Genomic DNA, 26,330 nt, shown 5'->3' on the forward strand with positions numbered 1-26,330 from the left:
TCAGATCTACAGACACATACATAATGAAAGTGAGGGAATGGATAAATGTATTTCACACAGATGGAAATAAAAAGAAGGCCAGAGTAGCAATAGTTTTATCAGACAAAATAGACTTTAAAATAAAGACTGTTACAAGAGATAAAGGACACTACATAATGATCAAGGCATCAATCCAGGAAGAAGGTATAACAACTGTAAATATATATGCATCCAGCATAAATGTGAGCACTGCAATATATAAGGTGAATATTAACTGACATAAAAGAAGAAATCCAAAGTTACACAATAATAGTAGGGGCCCTTAATACTCCACTTACATCAATGGACAGATTATCCAGACAGAAAATCAGTAAGGAAACACAGGCTTTAAATAACAAATTAGACCAAATGGATTTAATTGTTGTTTATAGAATATTTCATCCAATAGCAGAAAAATATACATTCTTTTCAGGTGCCCATAGAACATTCTCCAGGAGAAATCATATGATAGGCCACAACATGAGACTTGGTAAATTTAAGAAAATGGAATCACATCAAGCATCTTTCCTGACCACAACACTATGAGACTAGAAGTGAACTACAAAACAAACAAAAAACCCTGCAAATAACCCAAAGACATGGAGGCTAAACAACATACTACTAAACAACCAAAGGATCACTGAAGAAATCAAAGAGGAAATTAAAAAATAATGAGACAAATGAATATGAAACACAGTGATCCAAAACCTATGGGACATAGCAAAAGCACTTGTAAGAGGAAAGTTTTTAGCCTTACAAGTTTTCCTCAGGAAACAAGAAAAATCTCAAGCAACCTAACCTTACACCTAAAGCAACTAGAGAAAGAAAAACAACAACAAAACCAAAGTTAAAAGAAGGAAAGAAATCATAAAAATTAGAGCAGAAATATATGCAATATAGACTAAAAACAATAGAAAAGACCAATAAAACTGAAAGCTGGTTCTTTGAAAAGATAAAATTGATAAACCTTTAGCCACACTAACAAGCATCAGAAAGAGAAATTAGGGAAACAATCCCATTTACCATCATATAAAAAAGAATAAAATATCTAGGATAAACCTACGTAAGGAGGCAAAAGATCTGTACTCAGAACACTGTTAAGATGCTGATGAAAGGAATTGAAAATAACACATACAGATGGAACAATATACTCTGTTCAGGGACTTCAAAAATCAGTATTGTAAAAATGACCATACAACCCAAGGCAATCTCCAGATTCAGTGTCATCTCTACCAAAATAAAAATGACATTTTTCACAGAACTAGAACAAAAAAATTCTTTTAATTGCAGGGAAACAAAGAAGACCCTCAACAGCCAAAACAATCTTGAGAAAGAAGAACAGAGCTAGAAGAATCATGCCCTGACTTTAGACTCTAATCAAAACAGTATGGTACTGGCACAAAAACAGACACAATGATCAATGGAATAGGATAGAAAGCCCAGAAATAAACACATGCACTTCTTGTAAATCTATTTTTAAAAAAGAGGCAAGAATATACAAGAGAGAAAAGGCACTCTCTTCAGTAAGTGGTGTGGGGAAAATTAGACAGCTACATGTAAAAGAATGAAATTAGAACATTCTCTAACATCATATACAAAAATAAACTCAAAATGGATTAAAGACCTAATTGTAATACTGGATACTATAAAACTCCTAGAAGAAAACACAGGCGAAACACTCTTTGACGTAAATTGTGGTGATTTTTTTGGACCTGTCCCCTAAAGCAAAGGAAGTAAAAGGAAAATTAACAAATGGGACCTAATTTGACTTGAAAGCTGTCTCACAGCAAAGAAACCATCAATGCAATGAAAAGACAACCTACTAAGTGGGAGAAAATATTTGCTAATAATATGAGCAATAATGAGTTAATATCCAAAATATATAAACAGCTCATATAACTCAGTATCAAAGAAACAAACAACCCAATTTAAAAATGAGCAGAAAACCTGAATAGACATTTTTCCAAAGAAGACATAGAGATGGCCAACAGGCATATGAAAAGATGCTCAACATTAATTATCAGAGAAATGCAAATTAAAATCATCATGCAATCACCTTACAGCTTTAATAATGGCTATCATCAAAAGGCCTCAAATAACAAATATTGGCTAGGATGTGGAGAAAAGGGAACCCTTGTACATTGTTGGTAGGAATGTAAATTGGAGCAACAACTGTGGAAAACAGTATGGAGGTTCCTCAAAAACTAAAAACAGAACTACCATATGACCCAGCAGTTTTCCTGGGTATATATCTGATAAAAGTGAAAACACTAATTTGAAAAGATACATGCCCCCTAATATTCATAGCAACATTTTTTTTTTTTTACAATTGCCAAGATACAGAAGCAACCTACGTGTCTTTCAATAGGTGAATGGATAAAGAGGATGTGGTGTGTATACATACACACACAATGGAATACTACTCAGCCATTAAAAAGAATGAAATTTTGCCATTTGCAACAACATGGATGGGATTGCAGGTAATAATTCAGACAGAGAAAGACCAATACTATATGATATCACATACATGGAATCTAAAAAATAAAACAAACAAGTGAATATAACCAAAACAAAACAGACTCAGATATAGAGAACAAACTAGTGATTACCAGTGGGGGGAGAGAAGAGGGGAGGCGCCAAATAGGGATAGGTGATTATCAGGTACAACCTATGTGTATAAAGTAAATACGCTACAAGGACATACTATACTTCAATAACGAAAATGAAAACCCACACACCAGAAAATGAGTCAACCTCAGATATGAAGTCTTCAGTTATAGTATCTACTTAAATGTTATAATATTTAGATAATTTAATACTAAAAAAAGAGACACAGATTTTAAGTGTTGGGGGTGGGTGAAGTACTTAATATCTGTGATCAACTCCCTCTTTTGTTAGAACACATCCTCAGGCAAGTATCTCTAACCTTCTAACTTGATTTTGAAAGGGGATCATTGTCATGGAGTAGGGAGAACAATTTATTTACCATTTTCCTAGAGATGATGCTCTGAGTTATTCTAAGTTTGGGGTTTGCTATACTCTGGCAATTTGAGTTTCAAGCTTAGTGCGTGTTGAAATACGATTTTAATATGTCCCAAAACAGAAACAGATAATCAAATTAAAACCGTTTCAACCATGTGATTTTCTAAATCTTGTCTCTGCTACTTAAGGGCTGTGTGATGTTAGATAAGCTAATCTCTCTGTGCCCTTTTGTTTCTCTATAAAATTGATATACTAATGGTATATTTGGCATTAAGTTGTTTTAAGGATTAAATGAGCTAAAATATTCAAAATGCTTAGGATACTGCTAAGAATATTATAGGGGAGGAAAGAAAAAGCCCCTTTTCTTCTACCACCCTAAATTCTTTGACTGGGTCCCTACAAATTAGAGTGACAGAAGACAGATTAACAAGAGAAAAGCAGTTTATTAATACAGGAAGCACACATCAACACAAAAGAAATTCAGTGATGAGTATCTCAAAGGGGTGATCAGAACTTGGGCATATACAGTGCCTTAAAAAAGAGTAATGAATTTTTAGAGAAGTGACAAGACCCCCTGAAAAGGGGTTTTAGACTTCCAAGGGTAGTAAACCAAGCGAAGGGAAATAACATGAAGGAAACTAAAGGATGATGAGAATTGTTTTAGTAGTATTTGTTAAGTTGATTCCTCTTGGTGGTGTCTGTGGGCTGATAAGAGTCTAGATTCATCTCCAGTAATTAATGGTTGGGGGAGGATACAGACTTCTTCTGTATATAGCTTCTCAGCTGTCTTCAATACTATAGAGCTACAGTAATTAAAACAGCATGGTATTAGTAAAAAAACAGACATATGGATCAATGGAACAGAACAGGGAGCCCAGAAATAAATCCAAACGTTTGATCAATTACTCTTTGACAAAGGAGGCAAGAACATACAATAGAGTAAAGGCAGTCTCTTCAGCAAATGGTGTTGGGAAAACTGGACAGCTGCATATAAATCAATGAAGTTAAAACACTCCCTCACACCATACACAGAAATCAACTCAAAATGGCTTAAAGACTTGAACATAAGACAAGACACTATAACCTCTCAAAAGAAAACGTAAGCAAAACATTATCTGACATAAATATCAGCAATGTTCTCCTAGGGCGTCTACCCAGGCAATAGAAATAAAAGCAAAAATAAAAAAATGGGACCTCATTAAACTTAGAAGCTTTTGCCCAGCAAAGGAAACCATAAGCAAAGCAAAAAGACAACCTACAGGAATGGGAGAAAATATTTGCAAAAGATGAGGCTGACAAGGGCTTAATTTCCAGAATGTATAAACAGCTCATACAACTTAGTAAGAAAAAAACAAAGAACCTAATCCAAAAATGGGCAGAAGACCTAAAGAGCAATTCTCCAATGAAGACATACAAATGGCCAATAAACACATGAAAAAATGCTCAATATCACTAATTATCAGAGAAATGCGAATCAAAAGTACAATGAGATATCACCTCACACCAGTCAGAATGGCCATCATTTAGAAGTCCACAAATGATAAATGCTGCAGATGCTGTGGAGAAAGGGGAACCCTCCTACACTGTTGGTGGGAATGTAGTTTGCTGCAGCTGTTAATGGAAAACAGTATGGAGATTCCTCAGAAGATGAAATACAGACTTACCATATGATCCACTAGTCCCACTTCTGGGCGTATATCCAGAAGGAACCTTAATTCAAAGAGATACATGCACCCGAATGTTCATAGCAGCACTATATACAATAACCAAGACATGGAAACAACATAAATGTGCACTGACAGATGACTGGATAAGTAAGTTTTAGTATATTTATACAATGGAAAACTACTCAGCCATAAAAAAGAATAATAATGCCATTTGCAGCAACATGAATGGAACTAGAGATTCTCATTCTAAGTGAAATAAGCCAGAAAAACAAAGAAAAATACAACATGATATCACATATGTGGAATCTGGAAAAAAAAAAAAAGACAAACGAACTTACTTGCAAAACAGAAACAGACTCTCATAGAGGTTACGGGGGGAGGAATGGAGGGGGAAGTTATACATTTACAATAAATTGGGAGTTACAGATATTCAGATACTAACTGATATATAGATAAAGAACAAGTTCATGCTGTATATCAGTGGGAACTATATTCGATACCTTGTAGTAACTCATGGTGAAAAAGAATATGAAAATGAATATATGTATGTTCATGTATGACTGAAGTATTGTGCTGTACACCAGAAACTGACACAATGTTGTAACCTGACTATACTTAAAAAAAAAAAAAAAAAATACACACACACACACACACACACACAAAGAAAAAAGCCAAAAAACAAAGCAGCATGTTTGGGTGGCATACTCCCTACAATATATTAAATGCTCACAAAATATTAGCAGTTATTATTAACACCATTATTAATTTATGCCATTAAATATATTCCATATCTACTTCTTAGAAACCTGGAGAAATGCACAATGAACAAGAAACTCTCTGCTTTTGAGTTCTGTCTAAGGAGAGACAAGTATCCATCAAATGGTATATAATGAAACCATTAGCCACATGCCATGGTTGCACTGAAGAGAATCAACAAAGTTTGCCTTGGCAAAGCATGAACATGAATAGTTGAGCTCCTTTCTGAAATTCATCAAATTTGCGCACTAGTTCATCCAGACTATAAGAAACCTATGCTCGCATTAGTACCTGTCAGAGTCAGTAGCTGGATTCCCAAAGCACTGAGGTTCATTTTCACAGGAATAAGTTTCTTTCACACTTAATATAAATATAATGTTAAATAAATCATGTAATTTTGTACTTAATAACATGCCACTAGAACAGACAAGTTTGGGAACAAACCAAGACCTCTTGGTAAATACAAAACTCACCAGAGGGAATTTCTAAGTATATATGAATGTTTCCCAATAGGTTTAAGCATGAGAGCAGGGGAAAAAATATATACTCCTAAAAGTCATCCCAGACACATTGCATCTGAATCCCCTGAGCAGTTTTTAAATTTCTCACGTTATTCTTATACACACTCAATTTGCTAAACACTGCTGCCATATTTTAGAGCACTTGCTAACATTTTTTTCAGAGACTGCTTTTTATTTTTTAAAAACAACTCTATTCTGGTCTAATTTCTGTACAGTAAGCTACACATACTTCAGATGTATAATCTGATTAGTTCTATAAGGCCACCATCACCCTGATGCCAAAACCAAAGATATCCCAAAAAAGAAAAATACAGATCACTATCCCTTATGAATATAGATGCAAAAATCCTCAACAAAATACTAGCAAATCGACTCCAAAAATGCATTAAAATGATCAAACACCATGATCAAGTGGGATTTATCCCAGGGATGCAAGCATTTTTCAATACCCACAAATCAATCAATGTGATACATACACCACATCAACAAATTGAAGAATAAAAAACATGGTCATCTCAGTAGATGCAGAAAAAGCTCCTGATAAAATTCAACATTCACTTATGATAAAAACTCAAAGTGGGCACAGATGGAACATACCTCAACGTAATAAAGGCCATATATGACAATGCCGCAGCTATCATACTTAATGGTGAAAAGCTGACATTTAATAAAAGGGAAAAAACTGCAATGCAGTAGGGCAGCAATCTAGATGGTAATTCCAAGACAACCCTATTGAAATAGAGTTTTCCTTCCCATCATTAGTGTAGTAGATGTTTATTGGGTTGCTGTTTTAAAATTTTTTTAAAAATCTGCCTGATATCAAAATTTCTTTCCCCTATGAAGGGAAGTCCCTGTGAGCCTGGTGGAAAGCTGGGCTTACCTCCCCACAGAAGGTGAGAATCTAGGCATTTTGTTCCTAAGTTGAGGTACAAGCACATGACCTCAGTTCAGTCAACTGGATGAGCTCTCCCAGGATGTTATGTCTGAAAGAAGTGAGGCAAAGATGTAGAGGCAGTTCAAGATTATTCATGCTAGTTGTGGATCAAGATTCTGGCAATGGTGGCACAAAGGTGAAGAGAGAGCAACGCTGCCACGCTGGAGAAGTATTTTTGATGAAGTGGTGGCGGTGGGAGTGTCGGAAACATCAATGCCCTAAACATGTTTCTATAGCAAAATCTTGGTGGTATTCTTGTGATACTCGGCTTCCCTTGGTTACTGCCTTGTTCTCAGTGTTTTTCATCGCTACTGTAAACTATTACATGTATATGTATATGTAGTATTTACATATGTACACACATTCAATAAGTATGCTTTTTTCTTAAATAGGTAATTTTTGACCTGTACAACCAAATGTGTATCTTCTTTGAGTCGAGTATCTGCAGAACCACTTCAACCCTCTGACACCCATGGCTGAGAGTACAGATGAATACATCTTCTTTTAGGGTTCCCAGAGCAAAGAACTAACATTTCTACTATTTACTCACAATCTAGGTGGATTTTTTATGATCAGCTTCAACATAATAGAAATTTGCCTATCTGGTACTTGTAGTTTGAAAATTTTTAAGTATTTCAAAATCAGATTATTTTAATTTTTAAAATTTTCACAGTAAATTATATAGTGATCCATTTGTTTACTGGCATAAACCATTATGGTAGCGAAAATACTTACAGATAGTAATGCACCAGTAAACTGTGAGCAAATTTACTTGGCTAAAGAAAGGATTCTTTATTGTCACACTTTCAAAATGGATGTTTAGTAACAAGTTTAACAATTCTGTAAAATGTGAAAGGTTATCTTTCTACTGTTTGTGAGTAATTTTACCGTAAGGCATTCCTTCATTAAATACCTTCAACCTTTGTGATTCAACATTCATGGTTTGAATAGATCAATCAATCAACTTAATACTTATGTATTTCTTCTGGCTAAAATTAAGCAAACATTTTAACGTTCTGTTGATTTTGAAGTTTGCAGATTATCTTGAATAATATACTTGCTATTCAAGAGAAACCATTCATTTATTACCTTAAGGCAGCCATTTTCAAATGTCAACTTAATGAATTATCTAAATTATTTTGATCAGATAAGCTCATTATAGTTATTAAGAAATATATAGATCTGTTTTTAATAACTACATAGTCAATAAAATTGTCTACATGGATACATTTGATTGAGTGTTGCCAAAAACTACTCAAGTTGGCTTACAGAGTAAAATAGTAGACTCACATAATTGAAAGTCAAGAGGAAGAATGGATTCTAGGTTGGTTTGATTTAGCATTTCTATCATATCACCAAGGAGTAAGTTTCTCTCTGTCTCTCAGCTCTGCCTTACATGGTATCATTTCAAGGTAGAAACAAAACGTAGGATTTACAGATTTCATATCCATACTGTATATATTCCAAAGGGGAGAAAGGGTTAGCTTTTGGTTGTTCTCTCAGAAATGCAAGATACTACTGCTCTTAGAAGCCTCCAAAAAAAAATATTCCTTCAAATTTTATTGCCAAGATCTGGTCATATGCCCATTACTAAAATAATATATTTGATTAAAGAATTACCTTATGCTGACTTAATTAGGACTATTATCTGAATCAGTATTATGACAACTGAAATCAGATGAATCAAGTTATATACATAGCATTAGGACAGACTCCTGGAGCTTTTTCTCCAAACTGTAAGGCATATGCTGAATGTCACATAGAATATTTATAGACTTTGTATTTATTACATGCCCATAAAGAGTACACAGTGTGATAAATGTTATAGAACATGAAGGGTATGATGTAGTTAGGAAGACAAGAAACACAAAACCACTGAAAGCTGTCAACTGAACGAGAAAATGCACAACGTAAAATTTGTGAGTTAAGTTTTATCAAGGGACCTTACTGAGGACTATAACTCAGGAGACCGCCTCTCAGATAGCTCTGAGGCATGTGTTCCAGAGCGATAAGGGAGGAGCCACTATATATATGAGGTCCCCCCCCTCCTTGGGAAAAAAGGTGGTTGAACATCAAAAGATTTTGCTAATCACAAAGAACAGACATCTCAAGTTAATGGTTTTAGTGCATGTATGCGTATGGGAAGATGCAAGAATCTGGGTACACTGAAATTATTCTTTAGATATGCATCTTAACTATCTAGGGACAGTATCTAAAGCACAGAATGCTTTGTGTTTTTCTCCATTCTGAATTCCCCTCAAGGTGCATTGTCAGTGGGCAACTGCAGTGATTGATGGCTTGACCCTTGTGGAAGTAGAATGGCAGGCAACATTCTTTGTTTACATAACAAAACAGTATTTTCTAACTATGTGTCTATACATATCTATACATATATACATATACACAGAATAAAGTGAAAATTATTGTAAAATATAAAATTAAATAATTTCATACCATATAATATTCTAAGTGCTTTATATGGAAAATAAGTTAATAATTTAAATTATTGATTATATGCTTGGCTTTCAACATAGACCGTAAACTTCTCTTTGCTATCCCTGAGCACCTAACACAGTGACCTCCTCATATTAGAAGTTTAATAAGGACTGTTGAGCAAAGTGAGGCAGGAAGATCAATATTGGCTCACTCACTCACCTTGTTTAAATAGACAGAGCCTACGTTATAAATTTTGCCTTTAGAGTGAGCTTTCTAAAGCAAATAGTTCACACCTTTTTCATTACTGGAATAAAAAATGAATTACTCATTTTGTTTGGTTTTGTGGCCTCAGCATTATTGTTCACTAAAGGTAATGAAGGTAAGGAAAGAGTAATGGAGAAAACACAGGTGCAAATATTTGGAGGTCTGGATTGAAGGAAATGCATCCTATGTTAATTGACAAGTGCCGGTAGGGTATTCAGATGAAATTGTCCTTGGAGGGTGACAGGCCCTAACTGCTGAAATACTAAGAGAAATGAGCTCCAAGTAAGAAAGAAAAGTTATACAAATATTGAAATGTAGGTCATCCATATATTCAGAGGTACAATGGAAAGAAAACTGCAAGGATGAAACTGAAATAAGAACAAAACAAAAAAAACCAATTGAACGAGTATGAAAAAATCATGGTTAACTGTATCACCATCTCCAAATTTTAGAAGATGCTAAGGATTGTTTTAATCTTGTCTGATTTCTGTCTCCCATTTTGATTCAATGGAATCGTTTTGAGTGCAGAAATCTAATTTTTCTTTGCTGATAGACCATCACAAACTGTGTCGCTCAGAGATCACCTTCCTTAAATATTCTTAAAAAAAAAATCATCTTTCTCAGGAAACTTCTCGAGAAACAATGTAGTTAGATGGACAGAGAAGTCTAGAATAGAATTGTTTACTCTCTCTACTCGTCTTTGTTCTATTTTAAATGTAATTGTACTGGAAACAGAATCATTTTTTCCATTTCTTGGGCCATAACTCAGTAAGACGATCTATATTTAAAAGAAACAAACAAACCATATGCTGGATTGGTTAACTAACATTTTTTGTTCAGTGGAAAAATCCCACTTGGCAGTCCATACAGATTTTAAAGCTCCTAATGTATCAACACAGATATCTTCACTTTGTAATTAAATTACTTACGAGGACTGTTGGGCACAGTTTTCCACAAGTGTCTTCTGAATTCAGCCAGTCATTTAAAGAACTGTCAAATGCACATCATACATTGTGCTCTGTCAGTGGTACTCACAGGAAATAAGAGACGTGATGCCTATAGCAACATGAGCCCTTCCTTTCCAACGGGGAAGAAAAACACTACCGAGTTACGTCTGTTATCCACTGCTCCAAAGTCACTCAAAATTTAGTGGCTTAAAATAACTACTCAACATGGCCATTAGGCAGGCCTGAGCTAGACACTTCTTCTGGCCTGGGCCAGGCTGGGATCTGTCATCTCCTGACTGTGTTTGTCTGCAGCCAGTGCGTCTGCTGCCTGCTTGGCTTGGGACTAGCTAATACAGGAAGGCCTCAGCAGAACAGCTCCCCTCTGCTCTGTGTGTTCTCTTTTCCCGGAAGGCTAACCCAGGATTTTCACATGGGGGCTTGGCAGGGTTCCAGAGGAAGACATGAAACACGCCAGAAACTCTGAGGCATGAGCTCACCATATATATCACATTCATTAAGGCCAAACCCGATTCAGCACATAGGGGAATGTGTGTTCCATCCCACCTCTTGATTGGAAGAATTGCCAAATTCTATTTTGAGGTAGCCTGCAGACAGGGAGGAGAGTAATTGTCACCATTTTTGCAAACAATCTATCATACATCTTTCTGCCTTAGGTGTCTGCAGAGTGAGTTGATGGCTTGACAACAACAATAATGGTCTTAAGTCTTATTCTGCTTTTGCTAGTTTAGACCACATTCAAATTTAGCTGAGTGGACATCTGTACTATAGAGTACAGCCATGTATTTTGTGAATTCTCATGGACATAATATCAAAGTCAAATAATCTTTTCTAATGTTGATTAAAATACAATAATCCACCGTTAACTATCCCTATAGTACAGTTAGTATAATCACGAAAAAGAGTTAGCAACAACTGTAAGGAACTGAGCTGACCTTTTCTCTCGATGTTCAGGATGTATACCCAGTCAGTTTTCAAAGGCATGACTTATGATTTAGTGTGATTTCACTTAGGAATTCCTCAACGTGGGGTATAATGAATATTAATTAAAATTTAGAATGGGTGGCATCCTTCACCCATTTATGAATCCAAGAAGGAACATTTGAAAGAGAGGCATTGTTTCCATTGTTAATTTGCTAATTCACACACCAGGAAATGACTCATGAAAACTTTAGATGCCTTTGTTTCAAAATTCATTTTCTTCAGTTTTCCTTCTCTTTAACTGAGTGGAAAAGATTTGTCAGTTGAGTAAAGATGCTTCATCTCCTTCACTGATGCTGCCGGGAGTTATTAATTAGGTTTCTGAGTTTGGCGCTGTTCTTTCCTGGTCACCGTGATGTGTCATTGAGACAGACCCATTAAAATGAGTGATGTGTGTTGTAATTTCATTAGTGTCATCAATAATGTATTACACTTTCCTTTTAGTAGTCTCTTTGTGTTGTGTGTGGGTCACGATGACTGTATGAATTACATTTATAAGATCCAAATTGTTACAGATGAGAGAAGATAGGCATGAGGGTAGAATTAATGTTATTTTAAACACGGTAACTACTAAAATGATTTCAATTAAATAATATTTTAATTAGGTCTGATGTCTCTGCATGCCATACTGAGATACATGTTGTGTGTATGCAAATAGAATGGTAATTTATTGAATTAATAACACAGTCTATTCTTTCTGCCAGCAAATTTTTCTGAATCGAACTAAAGCAGGGATATCTAAGAGCAGCAACAGTTCAGAGAGGAGTGTGATTCCTTGTGGTTATAAAGAACAGATTCTTGACATGGAATCTCTTCAAGGGTGTTTTCTCACTTTCTTTCCACCCTTTTTTCCTGCCTGACATGTCCCTTTTGACTGCCTATTTGTCAATTCCTAGTCTGTCCTCATCTGAAAAACACAATTCTGTCACTGAGAAGGTGAGACATATTTGAGTATTCCGATACAGTATATATTGATGACATCTTTTAACTCCATTTAACTGAGGTTGAATTTTGGTCACATAACATGGGAATACAAAGATCTTTTGGCTTAGAAGCTCCCATCAGAAACACTGATCTAAGTGAAATATTTTCAAAGGCGAGAATCATTTGCATATTAAAAATTGGAACAATAGTAGTTTTTTGCTCCCCAGGGATGATCCCAGGGTACTTGGGGTTATTGACTGAACAGGTAAGGAAGTTCTCAGAACTAATAAGTATATGTAAACAAATGTGATAAAATGTAAAAACCTGGCTGGGTTTTTTGCCTTCCATTCAAATATTAAAACTAAAATAATACGATACTTTTTTGGAAAGGGGCTCTACAGAAATTTGTTTTCCGTAAGCAGGAAGCTAAGTGGTTTTTAGTACACCAAAGAGAACTAGTAAAAGATAAGCTACTTCTGAAAACCGTAGGAGAAATTATCCTCCTCATGAAAATTTAAAGGTATTTTTGTCATCCTCAATTTGCTTTTAAGGTACAGCAATCTATCAAGGTAAAAACAAAAAATTCTATTATAACAAAAATCAAGTGACTTAAGTTACATCAGCAACTATCCCAAATGAAGATTTTTCTCTTAAATTATGATGAAAGAGTCCCAGTCACTAATCTTCACCCAGAATCTTAAGTATCTATAGTTTTAAGCTGATTTGTATCCAATTTGAGTAGAAATGGATATGAGTGTTTATCTTACATAATAGCTTGCCACAGCCTACTACTTGAATCATGTAGCATATGGAAAATGTGTTTAGCTCCTTGTACAATTTCACGAACCAAAAAAGAATCCATTTCTATTCACATGGCTTGTTTACAGTCATTATAAAAGTATTACTGTGTTGCTTACTAGTTAGGAAAAGCAAATGTTGGCACACTGCAGACTCCACTGCACTGGTCTTTAAGAAATTTACGTATTGCTTTCCAGTTTAAAAAAAAAGACAGTAATTGTGTGTCTTGTGCTTTAGACCTGAACACTCATTTTAGGGTGTATTTTTATTCTTCCACATTATCTCTTTTCTAGATTATTTTGTACCAGTTATGGCTGAGGTTTTACATCAGTATATTCGAGATTGTGCTCATGCTTAAATGAGTTGTCATTGAGGGATTAATCCTGTAACTTTTATGAGCATGTTTTATTAATACCTTATCATTAAATAGAATATTAATAATATTTAACATTTAATAACCATAGAATATGTATATGGCAATGTATTTCATGCCAGGGGGGTTTACATAGCCAGAAAAGTCACTATAACAGCTCCCAAAATCATGCTCCCCATAATGTATTAATTACACTGGTTACAACTCAAGTCATTTAAAGGGGCAGTTCTGGATAACAATGATTATAATATTTTTGTTTTTCAGCACACTGAGCAGTATGTCCTCAAGGAATGGAAGTATTTGGTACAGCTTTTGAAGTTATTTTTACACTCTTAAGTTCTAGAAGTATTATTTGCCAAGAAATGATTTATAATTAAATATGAAATTGATGAACTAGAGGGAGAGAACTCAAAACTATAAATGTTATGAAAGATGATTAAATATTGTTATACTAATTTTGTTATTCTTAATGATAAAACAGTATAAACTGTCCACAAATACTTTAAGTGATTGAATAATTCAAATGTATTTAAAACTGTTTTTATCCTCAAAACACCTTAAATATTAAATCAGTGTTTATCTATCTACCTATCTATCTTTTCAAATGGTTCACTGTAAATTTAAACATATTTGATAGATATCCTGACACCAAAAACCCACTCCTTTTTTATGGCAATTAGGGACTAGGTTAACATGAAAGTAACTTTTTTACAGCTTCTGTAGGCAAATACATGTGATTATCTGAGGCAGTTTCACCTTCATTTGGGAAAATTCCATGTTTGTATCAAGGTTTCTTTGTATTATGGTTTATTTTACCACTCTCCTCCTCCTTTAATGATATAAAATATAAATATTATAATATTTACTGAAACTCTCATTAGGTGTTTTGCTAATTCTGTTTTGTTTGAGTCATTTTGATACAATAAAAACTTAACTTTTACACATAAAAACACATGTGTACATGGAAGCAACCTAAATGTCCACTGACAGATTACTAAAGAAGTTGTGGTATATTTGTAGAATGGAATACTACTCAGCTATAAAAAGGAATAAAATAATGCCATTTGCAGCAACATGGATGGACCTAGAGATTGTCATTCTAAGTGAAGTAAGCCAGAAAGAGAAAGAAAAATACCATATATCACTCACATGTGGAATCTAAAAAAAGGAAGAAAAGGACACTAATGAACTCATCTACAAAACAGAAACAGACTCACAGACATCATAAACAATCTTATGGTTACTGGGGAAAGGGGATGGGAAGGAATAAATTTGGGAGTTTGAGACTTGCAAATGTTAGCCATTATATATAAAAATAGATTTTAAAAAAAGTTTCTTCCGTATAGCACAGGGAATTATATTCAATATCTTATAATAATCTTTAATGAAAAAGAATATGAAAACAAATATATTTATGTATATGCATGACTGGGGACATTGTGCTGTACACCAGAAATTAATGCATTGTAACTGACTATCCTTGAAGTTAAAAAAAACACATGTATACTTGTATTTATGTGTATTTATATATAATTGCTTATAGGATTGTTTTAACATAGTGCGGTGGCTTCTTCTGAACATCTCTTTAACCTTATTAATACTGTGGAGATAGCAGAAGAGAAGTCCCTATTTCAAGGACTGTTCTTGTAAAAGTAGATCCACATTTTTTCTCAGAGTACCGCTCACAGCCAAAGCACTGCTCGTGACCCACTTGCCACTCCATTTGGAAGATGTTTTTCTCCCTTCTGTAGCCAGGGAATATGTGTTTCTTAATGCACAGGTTATACCTGCTTTCAAGAATATTTGGAATATAAAGAAGTATCTTCCTTGCACTGCTCTTTTAATTCATTTAATGTCAAGTGTACTCACAGGAACAAAGATCAAGGATATTGGATTATTAGATATAGTTCCCATTTCAAATAATACATTGTGAAAAAAAAAATATTGAAGTAATCTCTGAATTCAAGGATCTTCTGTCCCACTGCCACCCAACAGGTACTATTATCAACTGATAATAGTTGACCCCAAAATCTGCTATTTTTAAGTTAGTTGATGCTTAAAATGCAAAAGAACCTGAATTGAGGTCATTTATACTGACATTAGAAGGTCTACTAAATTCTTGTCACTGAACAAAGCCTGATAAAAATTTAAGTCAATTAAATAGAGGCATAATGCAAGACCTCCTATGTTCACAACGCAGAATGAAATCTGCTGAAGAGGCAAGGTATCTCTCACCCCTGACATGTAAAGCAATAATACCGTAGTGTATCTTGAAATATAGGGATCAGGGTCCCACAACAGAGAAGAAAAGAACTAAGTATCTGCAGAAAGCAGTTGGATATTTAAGGAAAAGGAGTGACTTGCAGGGTTCTGGCATGAGCAATTAGGTAAATTTCAGTGCCCATTCACCACCACAGAATACAGAGTGGGAAGTTCGGGAGCAGTTGAGGTAGTGGAGCCTTGATAAGATGGGAAATGATGGCCCAGAACTCTATATAAAAATGAGGTTGGTGCTAGGGAAACATATAAGTTAATTAAATCTTGTACTGTGGCCCTTGCTCCATTTTCTCAAACTTAACTACCATTGTGTAACTCACATCTTTGTCACTTTTCATCTGGACTGAGCAGTTCTCTAGGCTTTATATTACAACCAAAGTAATTATTCCAAAATACAATCTAATAACCTTTCTTACTTGGTTAAAAACTTTCATTAGTTTCCTATTGCCCGAGAAAAACTGTAACCTCCTTAGCCTGATAGGGAAGACCTTGCATGACATGGTCATGACTTTTGCTCTCCCAGCTCTTCTCCCAAAGCTTCCGTCTCTGGCCTTGCACTGTGGTCATAGAGAAACACTGGTAATGATGCACGGAGGACACCAAGCTGTTTTACAAATCCATACCCTGCCCGTGCTATTCCTCCTGCATAGGGTGCTGTCTCCACTTTCTAGCTTGTCTCCTTTCCAAAACCCCAGTAACTGGCAATTCCCATCATCCTTCAAGATAAAGCTGAAATATTCTCCATTATAAACTTTTTTCTGAACTTTGCCAGCAGCAGTCTGTCGTCTGTTATCACTAGACCTTACACGTCTAATATGACAATTAGACAACTATATTTTAATTATTTACACAGCTGCCTCTCTTATTAGACCATAACATTTCAGCTATTTCAGCTAGTTTGGGTTGGAAATAAGTCAAACGATGCAATGATCCATAGTGTTCTCCCAAAATGTACCTCCTTCTATCAATCAGTGAATAAAAGGAACCTCTTTAGACATGCCCAAGGCCAAATTCCTCTTCCTCGGATATTTGGATACATTTCAAGGTAGCATCTTATTACACACTCTGCACTTCGGAGAAGACATCTAGATGTCAAACATATACAAAGGGAGAGAACAGTATAATGAATCCACTACCCAATTTCAACAATTATTAATTAATAGTCGGTCTTGTTCTACTTGCACTGTCCATATCTCCACCCTTTTTCCTTCTAAATATTTTGAAGCAAATATAAGAAATAGCATTTCACTTGCAAATATTACTGTATGTATTTCTAGAAGGACACTTTGAAATCGTACTGATATCATTATCATACCCAAAATGTTAACAACTTCTTAGTAAGTCTTTAATTAGTATTCAGTTTTGTACGACATTTCATTTTTTTGTTTGAGAACAGACCTAGTCAAGTCTATACTTTGTGACTGGTTGATATGTTTTGTTTGGTCTAAAGCAGCTATACTCAACTGGGGGCAATTTTGTCCTGTAAGGGACCATTCCGGCAGTCTGGAGACATTTTTGGTTTTCACAACAGCTATGGACTGAACGTTTGTGTTCTCCCAAAATGCATATGTTAAAATCCTAACCTCAATGGGATAGTATTTGGAGATGGGCCTTTGGGAAGTAACGCAGGTTAGATTAGGTCATGCAGGTGGGGTCCTCTTGACGGGACTAATGTCCTTATGAAAAAGAAGAGAAGTCACAGATCACTCTGTGTGCATGCACAAGACCTTGTCAGACTATAACTAGGAAGCGACCTCTCACCAAGAATCTAACCACGCTGGCACCCTGCTCATGGAATTACAGCCTTCAGAACTGTGAGAAATAAATATTTGTTGTTTAAGCCACCAGTCTATGGTATTCTACGACAGCAGCCCCATCTCACAGACAACTCAAGGAGGGGATGCTACTGGTATCGAGTGGGTGGAGGTCAGGGATACTGCTAAACATGCTACAATGCACAGGACCGCGGCCACAATGAACAATTATCCCCCCACCCGCTCCCTGCCTGCTCTACCGCCCAGTGTCAATAATGCAAGGCTGAGAAATCCTAGTCTGGAGGCTCCTCCTTATTTCTTACTGCAATTTATTTTTTGAATAAACTGGATCATTTGTCCTATAGAATTTCCCACAGTATGTTGCTGATGACAAAACCATAGTATAATTTATGTATTTTTCTTTCCCTCATTATTTATTAGACATTAGATTGAGAAGCCTCATCAGATTCAGATTCAACGTTTTTTTTTTTTAGCAAAACTACTTTTTTTCATAGATAGTATTGTGTAATTCCATCAAGAGGTACATACAATCTCCTCCTCTCCTTCTCTCTCATCACTATAGGGAACTTTTGATGGTAAATGTCTATATCCATTCATAGAGGCCAAAAATGATAATACTGTATTTTTATAATTTCTTCACTTATTACAAACGTCACTGTTTCTTGGAAATATCTTTATGACGTTTGATATGAAAATAGCACTGCATAAAACACTTCCTCCTTCTGTATTTCTTTTTTAGAAATATCCTGTATCACCTTGATGGGAAGACAAGCCAGTTTTCAATACTCCTGGAGGCTTGGGAGCACTGCAAGTCACTTGCATCAAATGAGACCCTTCAAGAAGCTGTGTCAGAGGTGCTGAACAGCATCAGTGCAGCTCAGCTTTACTTCAAAGCAGGACTCGATGTGTTCGAGAGTGTCTTAGTTGGAAAGAACTGAGAAAACTCTCAGCATTTTAAAAAGTTTGTTTACAGTTCCTCAAGCGAAAGTTCTAATCTGACCAGATTTTCTGACATTAAAGACTTTTTCCCCCCAATGGCTTTTTATATAAGCATAAAGTTATTCTTACTTTGTATTTTTTTAATATACATGTAAAAAGAGCATTTTGCACATTTAATATTTTTCTTCATATCTATCTTTCTGATTATGCAAAAGCAAGTTATTGAAATAATAGTTAAGATTTATCTATTAAAAAGAAATCTGCTGTATTTTTATATATATATATATAAAAATATTTGGGGGGAAAATTTCCAAGATGTTTTAGACAATCTTTGCTCCTATGGGTAAAACACATAGAAACAGAAATTATTCCCTATGTTAGAGCTTTAATGACCTAGTCTCTGTCATAGAAGTGGCCAGTTGACATGGTTTCAGATTAACTTCACTATTAAGTATTCAACATGAAGAACAAGTATTCCGACGGAGTGACTGGTTGACCAAAACCACTTTGAATGTGTCTATTTTATGAAATGAAGTGCCTGTTCATAACACAACTAGATGTAGTAATACACTGGTTATGAAATTGTATTTTTTTAAAGTATTAATGAAAAAAAGAGCCATAAACATTCCAGGGGAAAATCTCAAGGTAGCTGCACAGAGCAATTTAAATGTAAATTTTTTTTCCCCTAACAACTCATAAGCTTAGTAGCTTTGAAGCCCCTGATTTGTCTCAGTTGATTCTATAAAAATTTCAGGAGTGATGTATATCTTATGCAGGAGGAAACGTCTCTTATTTCCTCCTGTGTCATTTCCATTGGAAGCACTGAAACAGAGCTACTCTAAAATGAAAGCATCGCACATCACCTCTCCCCCTTCGTGTACTTTTCTTGAACTTGCTGCAAGGCAGTTTTCACAGAATACCGTGTAATTTTCACAGGAAAGTAGCAAATTTTTTCTTCGAAAAATCCCGAAATATCTGAAAAAGCATCAAATTCCTATTTCTGCCAACAAAAAGACTTACTATGAACAAAATAGTTGTATTGATCAACGAAAACCTCCTTAAGTCTACAAAGAAACTGGATATTTTTCCCATGTTTATCCTTAATTGTGACTGAGATGACAACATAGAAAATATTCATGCTTCTACTTTTATGCAGAAAATATGGTGTTACTGTAAGAGTGTGTCTTTCCCACACTTCAGTTTTTTTCTCATGTTGAAAATGCAGCTTGTCTACTGACATTGTCATCAAGTGGCCTTAGTATCCTCTCTTCCCCAAGACCCCAGAATTCTACTAGGTGGCAATTTAAACTTTTAGCTTACCTTTAAAAATTGATTTGGTATTGGATAAAGCAGTTCCCCTTAGGAGACATCCTCAGACCATCTCATGTGAATTATTTCTCTGCAACACAACATTCAAACCCACGTTCCCACCATACACCTCCAGAGCAACTTCACAGACACTGCCCAGATGTCAAAGTCTTCACTTCTTATGGATGAACATGAACGTAATCATTGTTTAAAGGAAAACTAAGAATGTGGGGAAAGAATTCATCAGTTTTGATTAATTGATTTATAAGGGTCAGCTGTTCCTACCATAAGTAATGTTCATACGCTTAAGGCAAAGAAGAGAATTGAGGCAATTAGCTCTATAATTCAGGCAGGAATGTGTTTCCATCTGAACTGCCTGTGTGCACATATTTTACATAAGAAATGCAACTACCTTACAACACAGATTTCTTAACCAATGTATGTTAATGTTTGTTTGAAAGTATTTGCCATGTGGAGCAATGTCTACAGCAAAGGGCTAAAGAACCAAGCCCCCACATGCCTCAACATCACTGGCCTCTCTTGCTCCAGAGAAAACAGCAGAAAAGACATAGGAGGAATACACATATAGATGCCTGTCAGGTCAAATAATAGGATACCTTGTACCAAAGGAGCTGAAATACTGAATCAAGGTTCAGTGTGTTCCTTCCAGTTCTTCCTTTGGAATTGAATTAAAAACTAAGACAAATAATCATCAGTGTGGTAGTTTATCCTTTTGGGACAAAATCCTAGGTCAGTTCAGTCTCTTCATTTGTTAATAGTGTTGAAAGAGCACAAAATGTACGTTTGTTTGAAGGTTGTGTACTTTTAGCTAAACCACACTGCACGGATCGAAACCTCACTATTCTGTGTTTTTAACTTCTAAATGATATGGTATTTTCTATTTGAAAACTGAAGTTAACTATGGACTAACATGTTTTTATTAGACTGTTTAAGAGATTATGTGAAGAAACTGAATTGAAACGGACGTCCACAAGTCTACAAATGCTGCTCTATATCTCTGACTGCAACAAACCTCTTAACGAGGAACGTTACTGCTATAGTCTGATTAACTCAGGGTTTCTTCAAATTTCTATGATTTTAATTTTTCCTTAATAGATCCAAGTAAATAAAATCCTATGCAAGTTAACATGTGTTTTCAGTAAGTTGGTAGTAGGTTTAATTTGTTGCTGAGATATCTGGGTGCCTGGTACGTCTCATAATCCTTCATGCATAATAGTGTACCAGGACATAATGAATCAGAAATGGTTATTCTCCAAAGAAAATGTGGCAGATGTGCACCACTGCAGTTCTGAGTATAGGCAAGGTACACATGGGATGCTGCCCTCTGTGAAAAAGTACAGATTCCAGAGTCAAAGGGAAGCCTGAGACATCCTGGTCTAAGCCCCGGAAGGTCACATTCAGGGAGGGAAAGCGTCAGTGCCCCCGTCAGATGCAGCAACTGAAGACAAAGTGATTCAGGAACTGGGGTAGAGTTACCCCAGCTGGTAACAAAAGTGCTGCTAGAATTTAAGCCTCTTTGCTTTCTCATGCAGAGTATCTCACACTTTCTCGGGGGTAATAGGGTTATAAATATTTTCCAGTACATTCTATGTAACCAGCCATTGAATCAGATGCTGTGTGGGCTGCAATCACTGCTTCTTAAGTTAAGGACGAGTTCATTCTCTGACTATACCTAACACACATGACTGTCCCAGGGGAACCACGCAAAGGGCACACAGACTGGGTACTTGAGGGAGGTGGAGAGAGTCTCCACGTGGCACCCACAGTCAGGAAGGACAGCACTGAGGAAAATGCTCTTCTGAGAGGACATGTTAGCCCTACGTTAAATCAGCACTCCTCCAAATGTGGATTTTGGGGAAGGAAGTCTAAGATTCTTGACCTTCAGCAAGCTTTCCCCGATGATCCCTATGTACACTGATGTTTAAGAATTTCTCATCTACGTTAATCCTGGGTCCTGAGAAAACATTAGTTGGCAGTATATCTAAAGAACTTGAAGAGTCACAATAATAAGAGATACCTACAGCTTTGCTATTAATGGCACGGTTAAAAAAAAAAAACAGGAACCATTCTGTCTCTCAATAAAGGATACAGACACAGCGAACACCTGTGCCTGCTACGTGTCAGGCGCTGTTCTAGACTTTTTAACCTATTTGTTTTTTTTTTTCCTGAGTGAATCCTTATGATAACCCATTTTCGAAAACGGGGAAACCTGGTTGAGTGACTTGTCCAAAGTTCCACAGCTAATAAAGAGGGGTCAACGCACGTGTCTCTGCTGGGCCCTCTGGGGACCAGACCCAGGTTCTTCACACTGGGTGCTGCAGAAAGTGTCAGAAGAAATCTTTTGGTTACAGAAAGTGATATAATCGACAACTCTCATGTATTTTTGCACAACTGTGTCATCTGCCACTTCACTGGTTTAATGGAGGCGTTGGAAGAAACAAACTACATCATTGCTCACGACGGTTGTCCACCCCAACGGTGGTGTACATCGTAGATAAATTAGACAGTATCTGTGTGCACATCACAAAAATAAGTATACCACTGTAGAGCACCATGCCAACTAGATGTAAGATTATGCAAAACAGACCAGAAGCTACGTGTCTCATAAATTCTTCCTCATAATGCCCATACAATTTCACTGGGGCCGGGGGGGGGGGGGGGGAATAAAAAAGAACAGGTGCTGGGATTTACAACCAGTTTTATCCCATTCTCGTAACTCAGAATAACTAACTGAAGGTTCCCCCATTGGAAAGATAAGTGATGCAAAAATAAAATAGATGATTTGTGACCATCTGTCCAATGATGAATCAGCATCTTTGCCTCAAGTGAAAAACTTAATTATTTTCATACGTGGTAGACCCAGCCAAACATGTTCTCCTGAGACATCCTGTGGTATGTGTAATTAATTACTCTAAAAATTAAGCATTCTCTGAAGGTAGCCCATTGTCATCTCATTGGTTTAAAGGGCTATTTAAATGTGCCCTGGCCTCACATTCCCTCAATAGAAAGGAATTATTTTAAACTGCCAGTCCATGTGTTGGACAGAAGGGAAATGGGTCATATATTCCAAAGGAGACATCAGCAGCATTAACAGTTCCATCACAGAAGCACAGATGAAACCCAGGAGAGAAAACAAACGATGTGCTATTAGAGCAAAGAAATATTCTGCCCAGCTGCCCTCATGGATCTGTATTTCCTGCATGAGTTTAAATTGCTAGCTTAAAAAAGCCTCATTAGAATCTGCTACTCTGGAAGATCTTCAGCTTCACAGATTTCTAAGCACCCCATTAAGTGTAAATACTTTTCACTTAAGTGGGTTTGTTTCATGCAGTTTAGAGCTTCAAGTGGGGTAAATTTAAAAGGGGAGTTGCAAAAGAATTTTTTTTTAACGTAGCCCTTTTTGGTCACCACCATGTCCATTCGGTTTTGTTTTCTCTTTCTAGATGGACTCTAGCAATGGGATTAGGGTTTTTTTTTTGTTTTGTTTTGTTTTTTTAACTCTCAGAAAATAATTTTAAGTTCTGTTCATCTCCATATACATTTATCTGTTAATCAGCCAAATGTTAATCATTTCATTTCCATAATACCTTTCTATTATCCTTCAAAGATATACACTGAAATGCCATTAGCATTCCTGGGACCACCAAGAATCTTGAGACCTTGCTGATCTTGAGATGGTGTATTTCTTGAAGACATTTATGCTCTCATATTCAGATTGTACCTGAACTTGGAAAGCAAACGGTTAAACTGAAGCACTTTCAGGCAGCATTCAAGAAAAAGACGCTCCTGCAAATTTTCATGGGCCCTGGTTAGATTATTTTGTATTTGAATTACATAGTTACGCCATTTTCTGTAATCAAAATGATAATTTGGATTTTTTAGCCAAAATCCAATCATTGAGGCCAAAGAAAAGCCTGGCTACTCTAATTTCTCGAGCAGGATCTGTCAAGAATTAACTCAGTTAATTGCAGTTGATTCAACGCCTACATCTAGACAAAGCATCCGTTTGAGTGTAGACAGAGCCTAACAGTATTCCGTCCAATGCCTTTGATGTCTTAAGCCAATAAGCACTGGGGTAGCTTTTCTCAGAAGGAAGCAGGTTTTATTTTCCAGGGGCTAATTAGTATGTACCACCTCAGTCCCAAAAGGACCACACAGGTGCCTGCACTATGCCATATGTCGTGCGCTATATGCCAGCAAGCTCAAGAGATTAATACACAATCATTAGTATGAATTATCATGTTGTACTGAAGTTAATGGCGGTCTTTTGTTCTAATTAAAGTACAAACTTGGCATCTGAACAGAAGCCTAGCTAGAGAACTGGAGTTGGAGTCTCTATTTTAATGAACTCCATATATTTTTCAATCAAAATGTATAATTATTTAATTATCTGGCCTGCTCAGTAAGTATAACTGCAATTTCTTCAAAGAATCTTTATGAAATATATTAACGATGCAGGTGGACATTCCTTGGAGTATGTTTTATCTTTTGAAATTCTTAGCCATTTTTGAATCATGCCTTCAGTATATGTGATAACGTTTTATTAATATTAATAATTTGTTTACCTTTATATTAAGCTGCTGCAAATGGACCACCTTAGTCTGAAAGTCAGAAAAAAATGCTATTACTCTATAAAGACAAGTTTGCTGTATCTGTTTAGTGAGAAACAACATTTTACTACACTATCGCAAGTTGTCTCCAGGAATCAAATGCGCAGATGGTTAAGTGGAGCTCACATAATTAAAGTCCAAAGATGTTTCAAGTAATTCCATTTAGAAGCTGAGCTAGGACTCTACTAGGTGATTTTGTATTTACATTTCACACAGAAAGGTTTAATGGCAAATACATCCTCCACATTCAAACTTGCTACATGGAGAATATGAATAGAATTGTATTCAGAAAAGAAAAAGCTTTCTAAGACATTCTGAAGGGCTAATTTACTTTTATAGACACCTAGAAAAATCGGCACATCATTGATAAGAATTTCACATGTGTTTGGAATGGTGAGATACACCATGGATTTTTTTTAAGCTGTGTCAGCAGTATGACAATATTTATTAGATACATGAAATTTTACAATGAATAAAATTTCTCAGTTGTGTAATAAAAATTCTAGCCCTAAAATAAAGAATGGTGATGAGCAGAAGATTTATTAGTTAACTTGGGACCAAATTTGGAACACAATCTCTCCAATTAAATTTGCTTTGATTAAAAAACAAATCTCTCTCAAGGGGTGTCCTCATTACTAAATTGCACTGAACTGTTATTAGTGTTGAATATTGTTCAAAGTAATTAGATTATTATCTGTGATTTGGAAATATTTTCATTGTATAGAAATTCTTTGTCAGTGAACTTGTTATGATTGATTTTGAATGACTCATTTGCTGTGAATGATTCTGAATGACTGATTTAGAGGCATGTGTCTGTAGTTTCTTAATTACTATAAAGTGTTGAATGTCTAATTTCTGTAACGTTTGGATGCCCATCAGGAATCTAGCGCTTTCTATATTCAGCCCAATTGTGATTTCAATTTATTTTACAACTTTTTATGTATTATTCACAAGACTCAATATGCAGCTTACTTAGGAAAGTATGTTGTGATCTGGTGTGACCAAAAAAATGGATTGGACTACATCCATTAAGAATATAAATGAATATTTTATATTTTGGTTGCTTAAATATTTGCACATAATTGAAAACCTAGTACTATGAAATGAAGGTTTCTTTTAAGAACTATTTTCTGATTCACAAATACAATGAGTATGTACCGTGAAATGGTAATATTTAAAATGCTCATTTAAAATATATTAAATACAGGTGAAAATCATTGCCATACTGTGTTTTGTTATAAGATACATATTTTAAATATGTAAAATAAATTAGTTATCTGTATGTATTGTTAATGAATTATCTTTATGTAATGTGTATGACAACAAAACAGGAGGAAGCCTTGTTGAGGGAACATTCTGCACGACTTTATCATCCTTCTCTCCTTTGCCTTCCATTTTTTTCTCATGTATACAGTTCTTATATTGGACCATTTTGCTTTGCAGTTTGTGCCAAGTTCTAACACCAAGTAACAGCATTTCTATCAGCTATACTGCGGAGGAGTTTTGTTTCCTTGAATTTGCTCTAAAAATTGTCAGTTCTTTATCACCCAAAAGGATCTCTATTTGCATGATACGGTAGATTTCACTCATCTATTCATTCAGCAAATGATTACAAAGAGTCTGTTCTAGGCCAGGCACTGTATTAAGTGCTAGATACACAAAGATGATGAGCACAGCTTCACCTTCTAGCATTTCACAGCCGAACAAAATATTACACTTCAGTTTAACTAATGGCAATATTCGATTCAGAGGGACTCATGGAGAGTGTCGTTTGCTGCAAG

General features: G+C 35.7%; 1 protein-coding gene and 1 long non-coding RNA gene across 10 annotated transcripts in view; one reads left to right on the forward strand and one right to left on the reverse strand.

Moving 5' to 3' along the window:
- The window catches only part of NAALADL2 (N-acetylated alpha-linked acidic dipeptidase like 2), a 1,176,025-nt gene extending 1,154,960 nt beyond the window's left edge, over positions 1 to 21,065 (forward strand). For 7 of the 9 annotated variants that reach the window (XM_031451310.2, XM_031451333.2, XM_031451340.2 and 4 more), the window contains one exon: positions 18,411 to 21,065. In XM_031451310.2, the coding sequence (XP_031307170.1) occupies positions 18,411 to 18,609 (199 nt within the window). In that variant the 3' untranslated portion in view covers positions 18,610 to 21,065. Of the gene's footprint in view, positions 1 to 13,883; positions 14,430 to 18,410 lie in introns of those variants that run through there. The other 2 variants (XM_031451349.2, XM_064492880.1) reach the window with 2 other exon arrangements.
- LOC116153008 (uncharacterized) overlaps positions 1 to 26,330 on the reverse strand; it is a 136,486-nt gene that overhangs the window by 13,627 nt on the left and 96,529 nt on the right. The window lies entirely within an intron of this gene.

Source organism: Camelus dromedarius, chromosome 2 (assembly GCF_036321535.1).
Source record: "Camelus dromedarius isolate mCamDro1 chromosome 2, mCamDro1.pat, whole genome shotgun sequence".
Lineage (NCBI taxonomy): Eukaryota > Metazoa > Chordata > Mammalia > Artiodactyla > Camelidae > Camelus > Camelus dromedarius.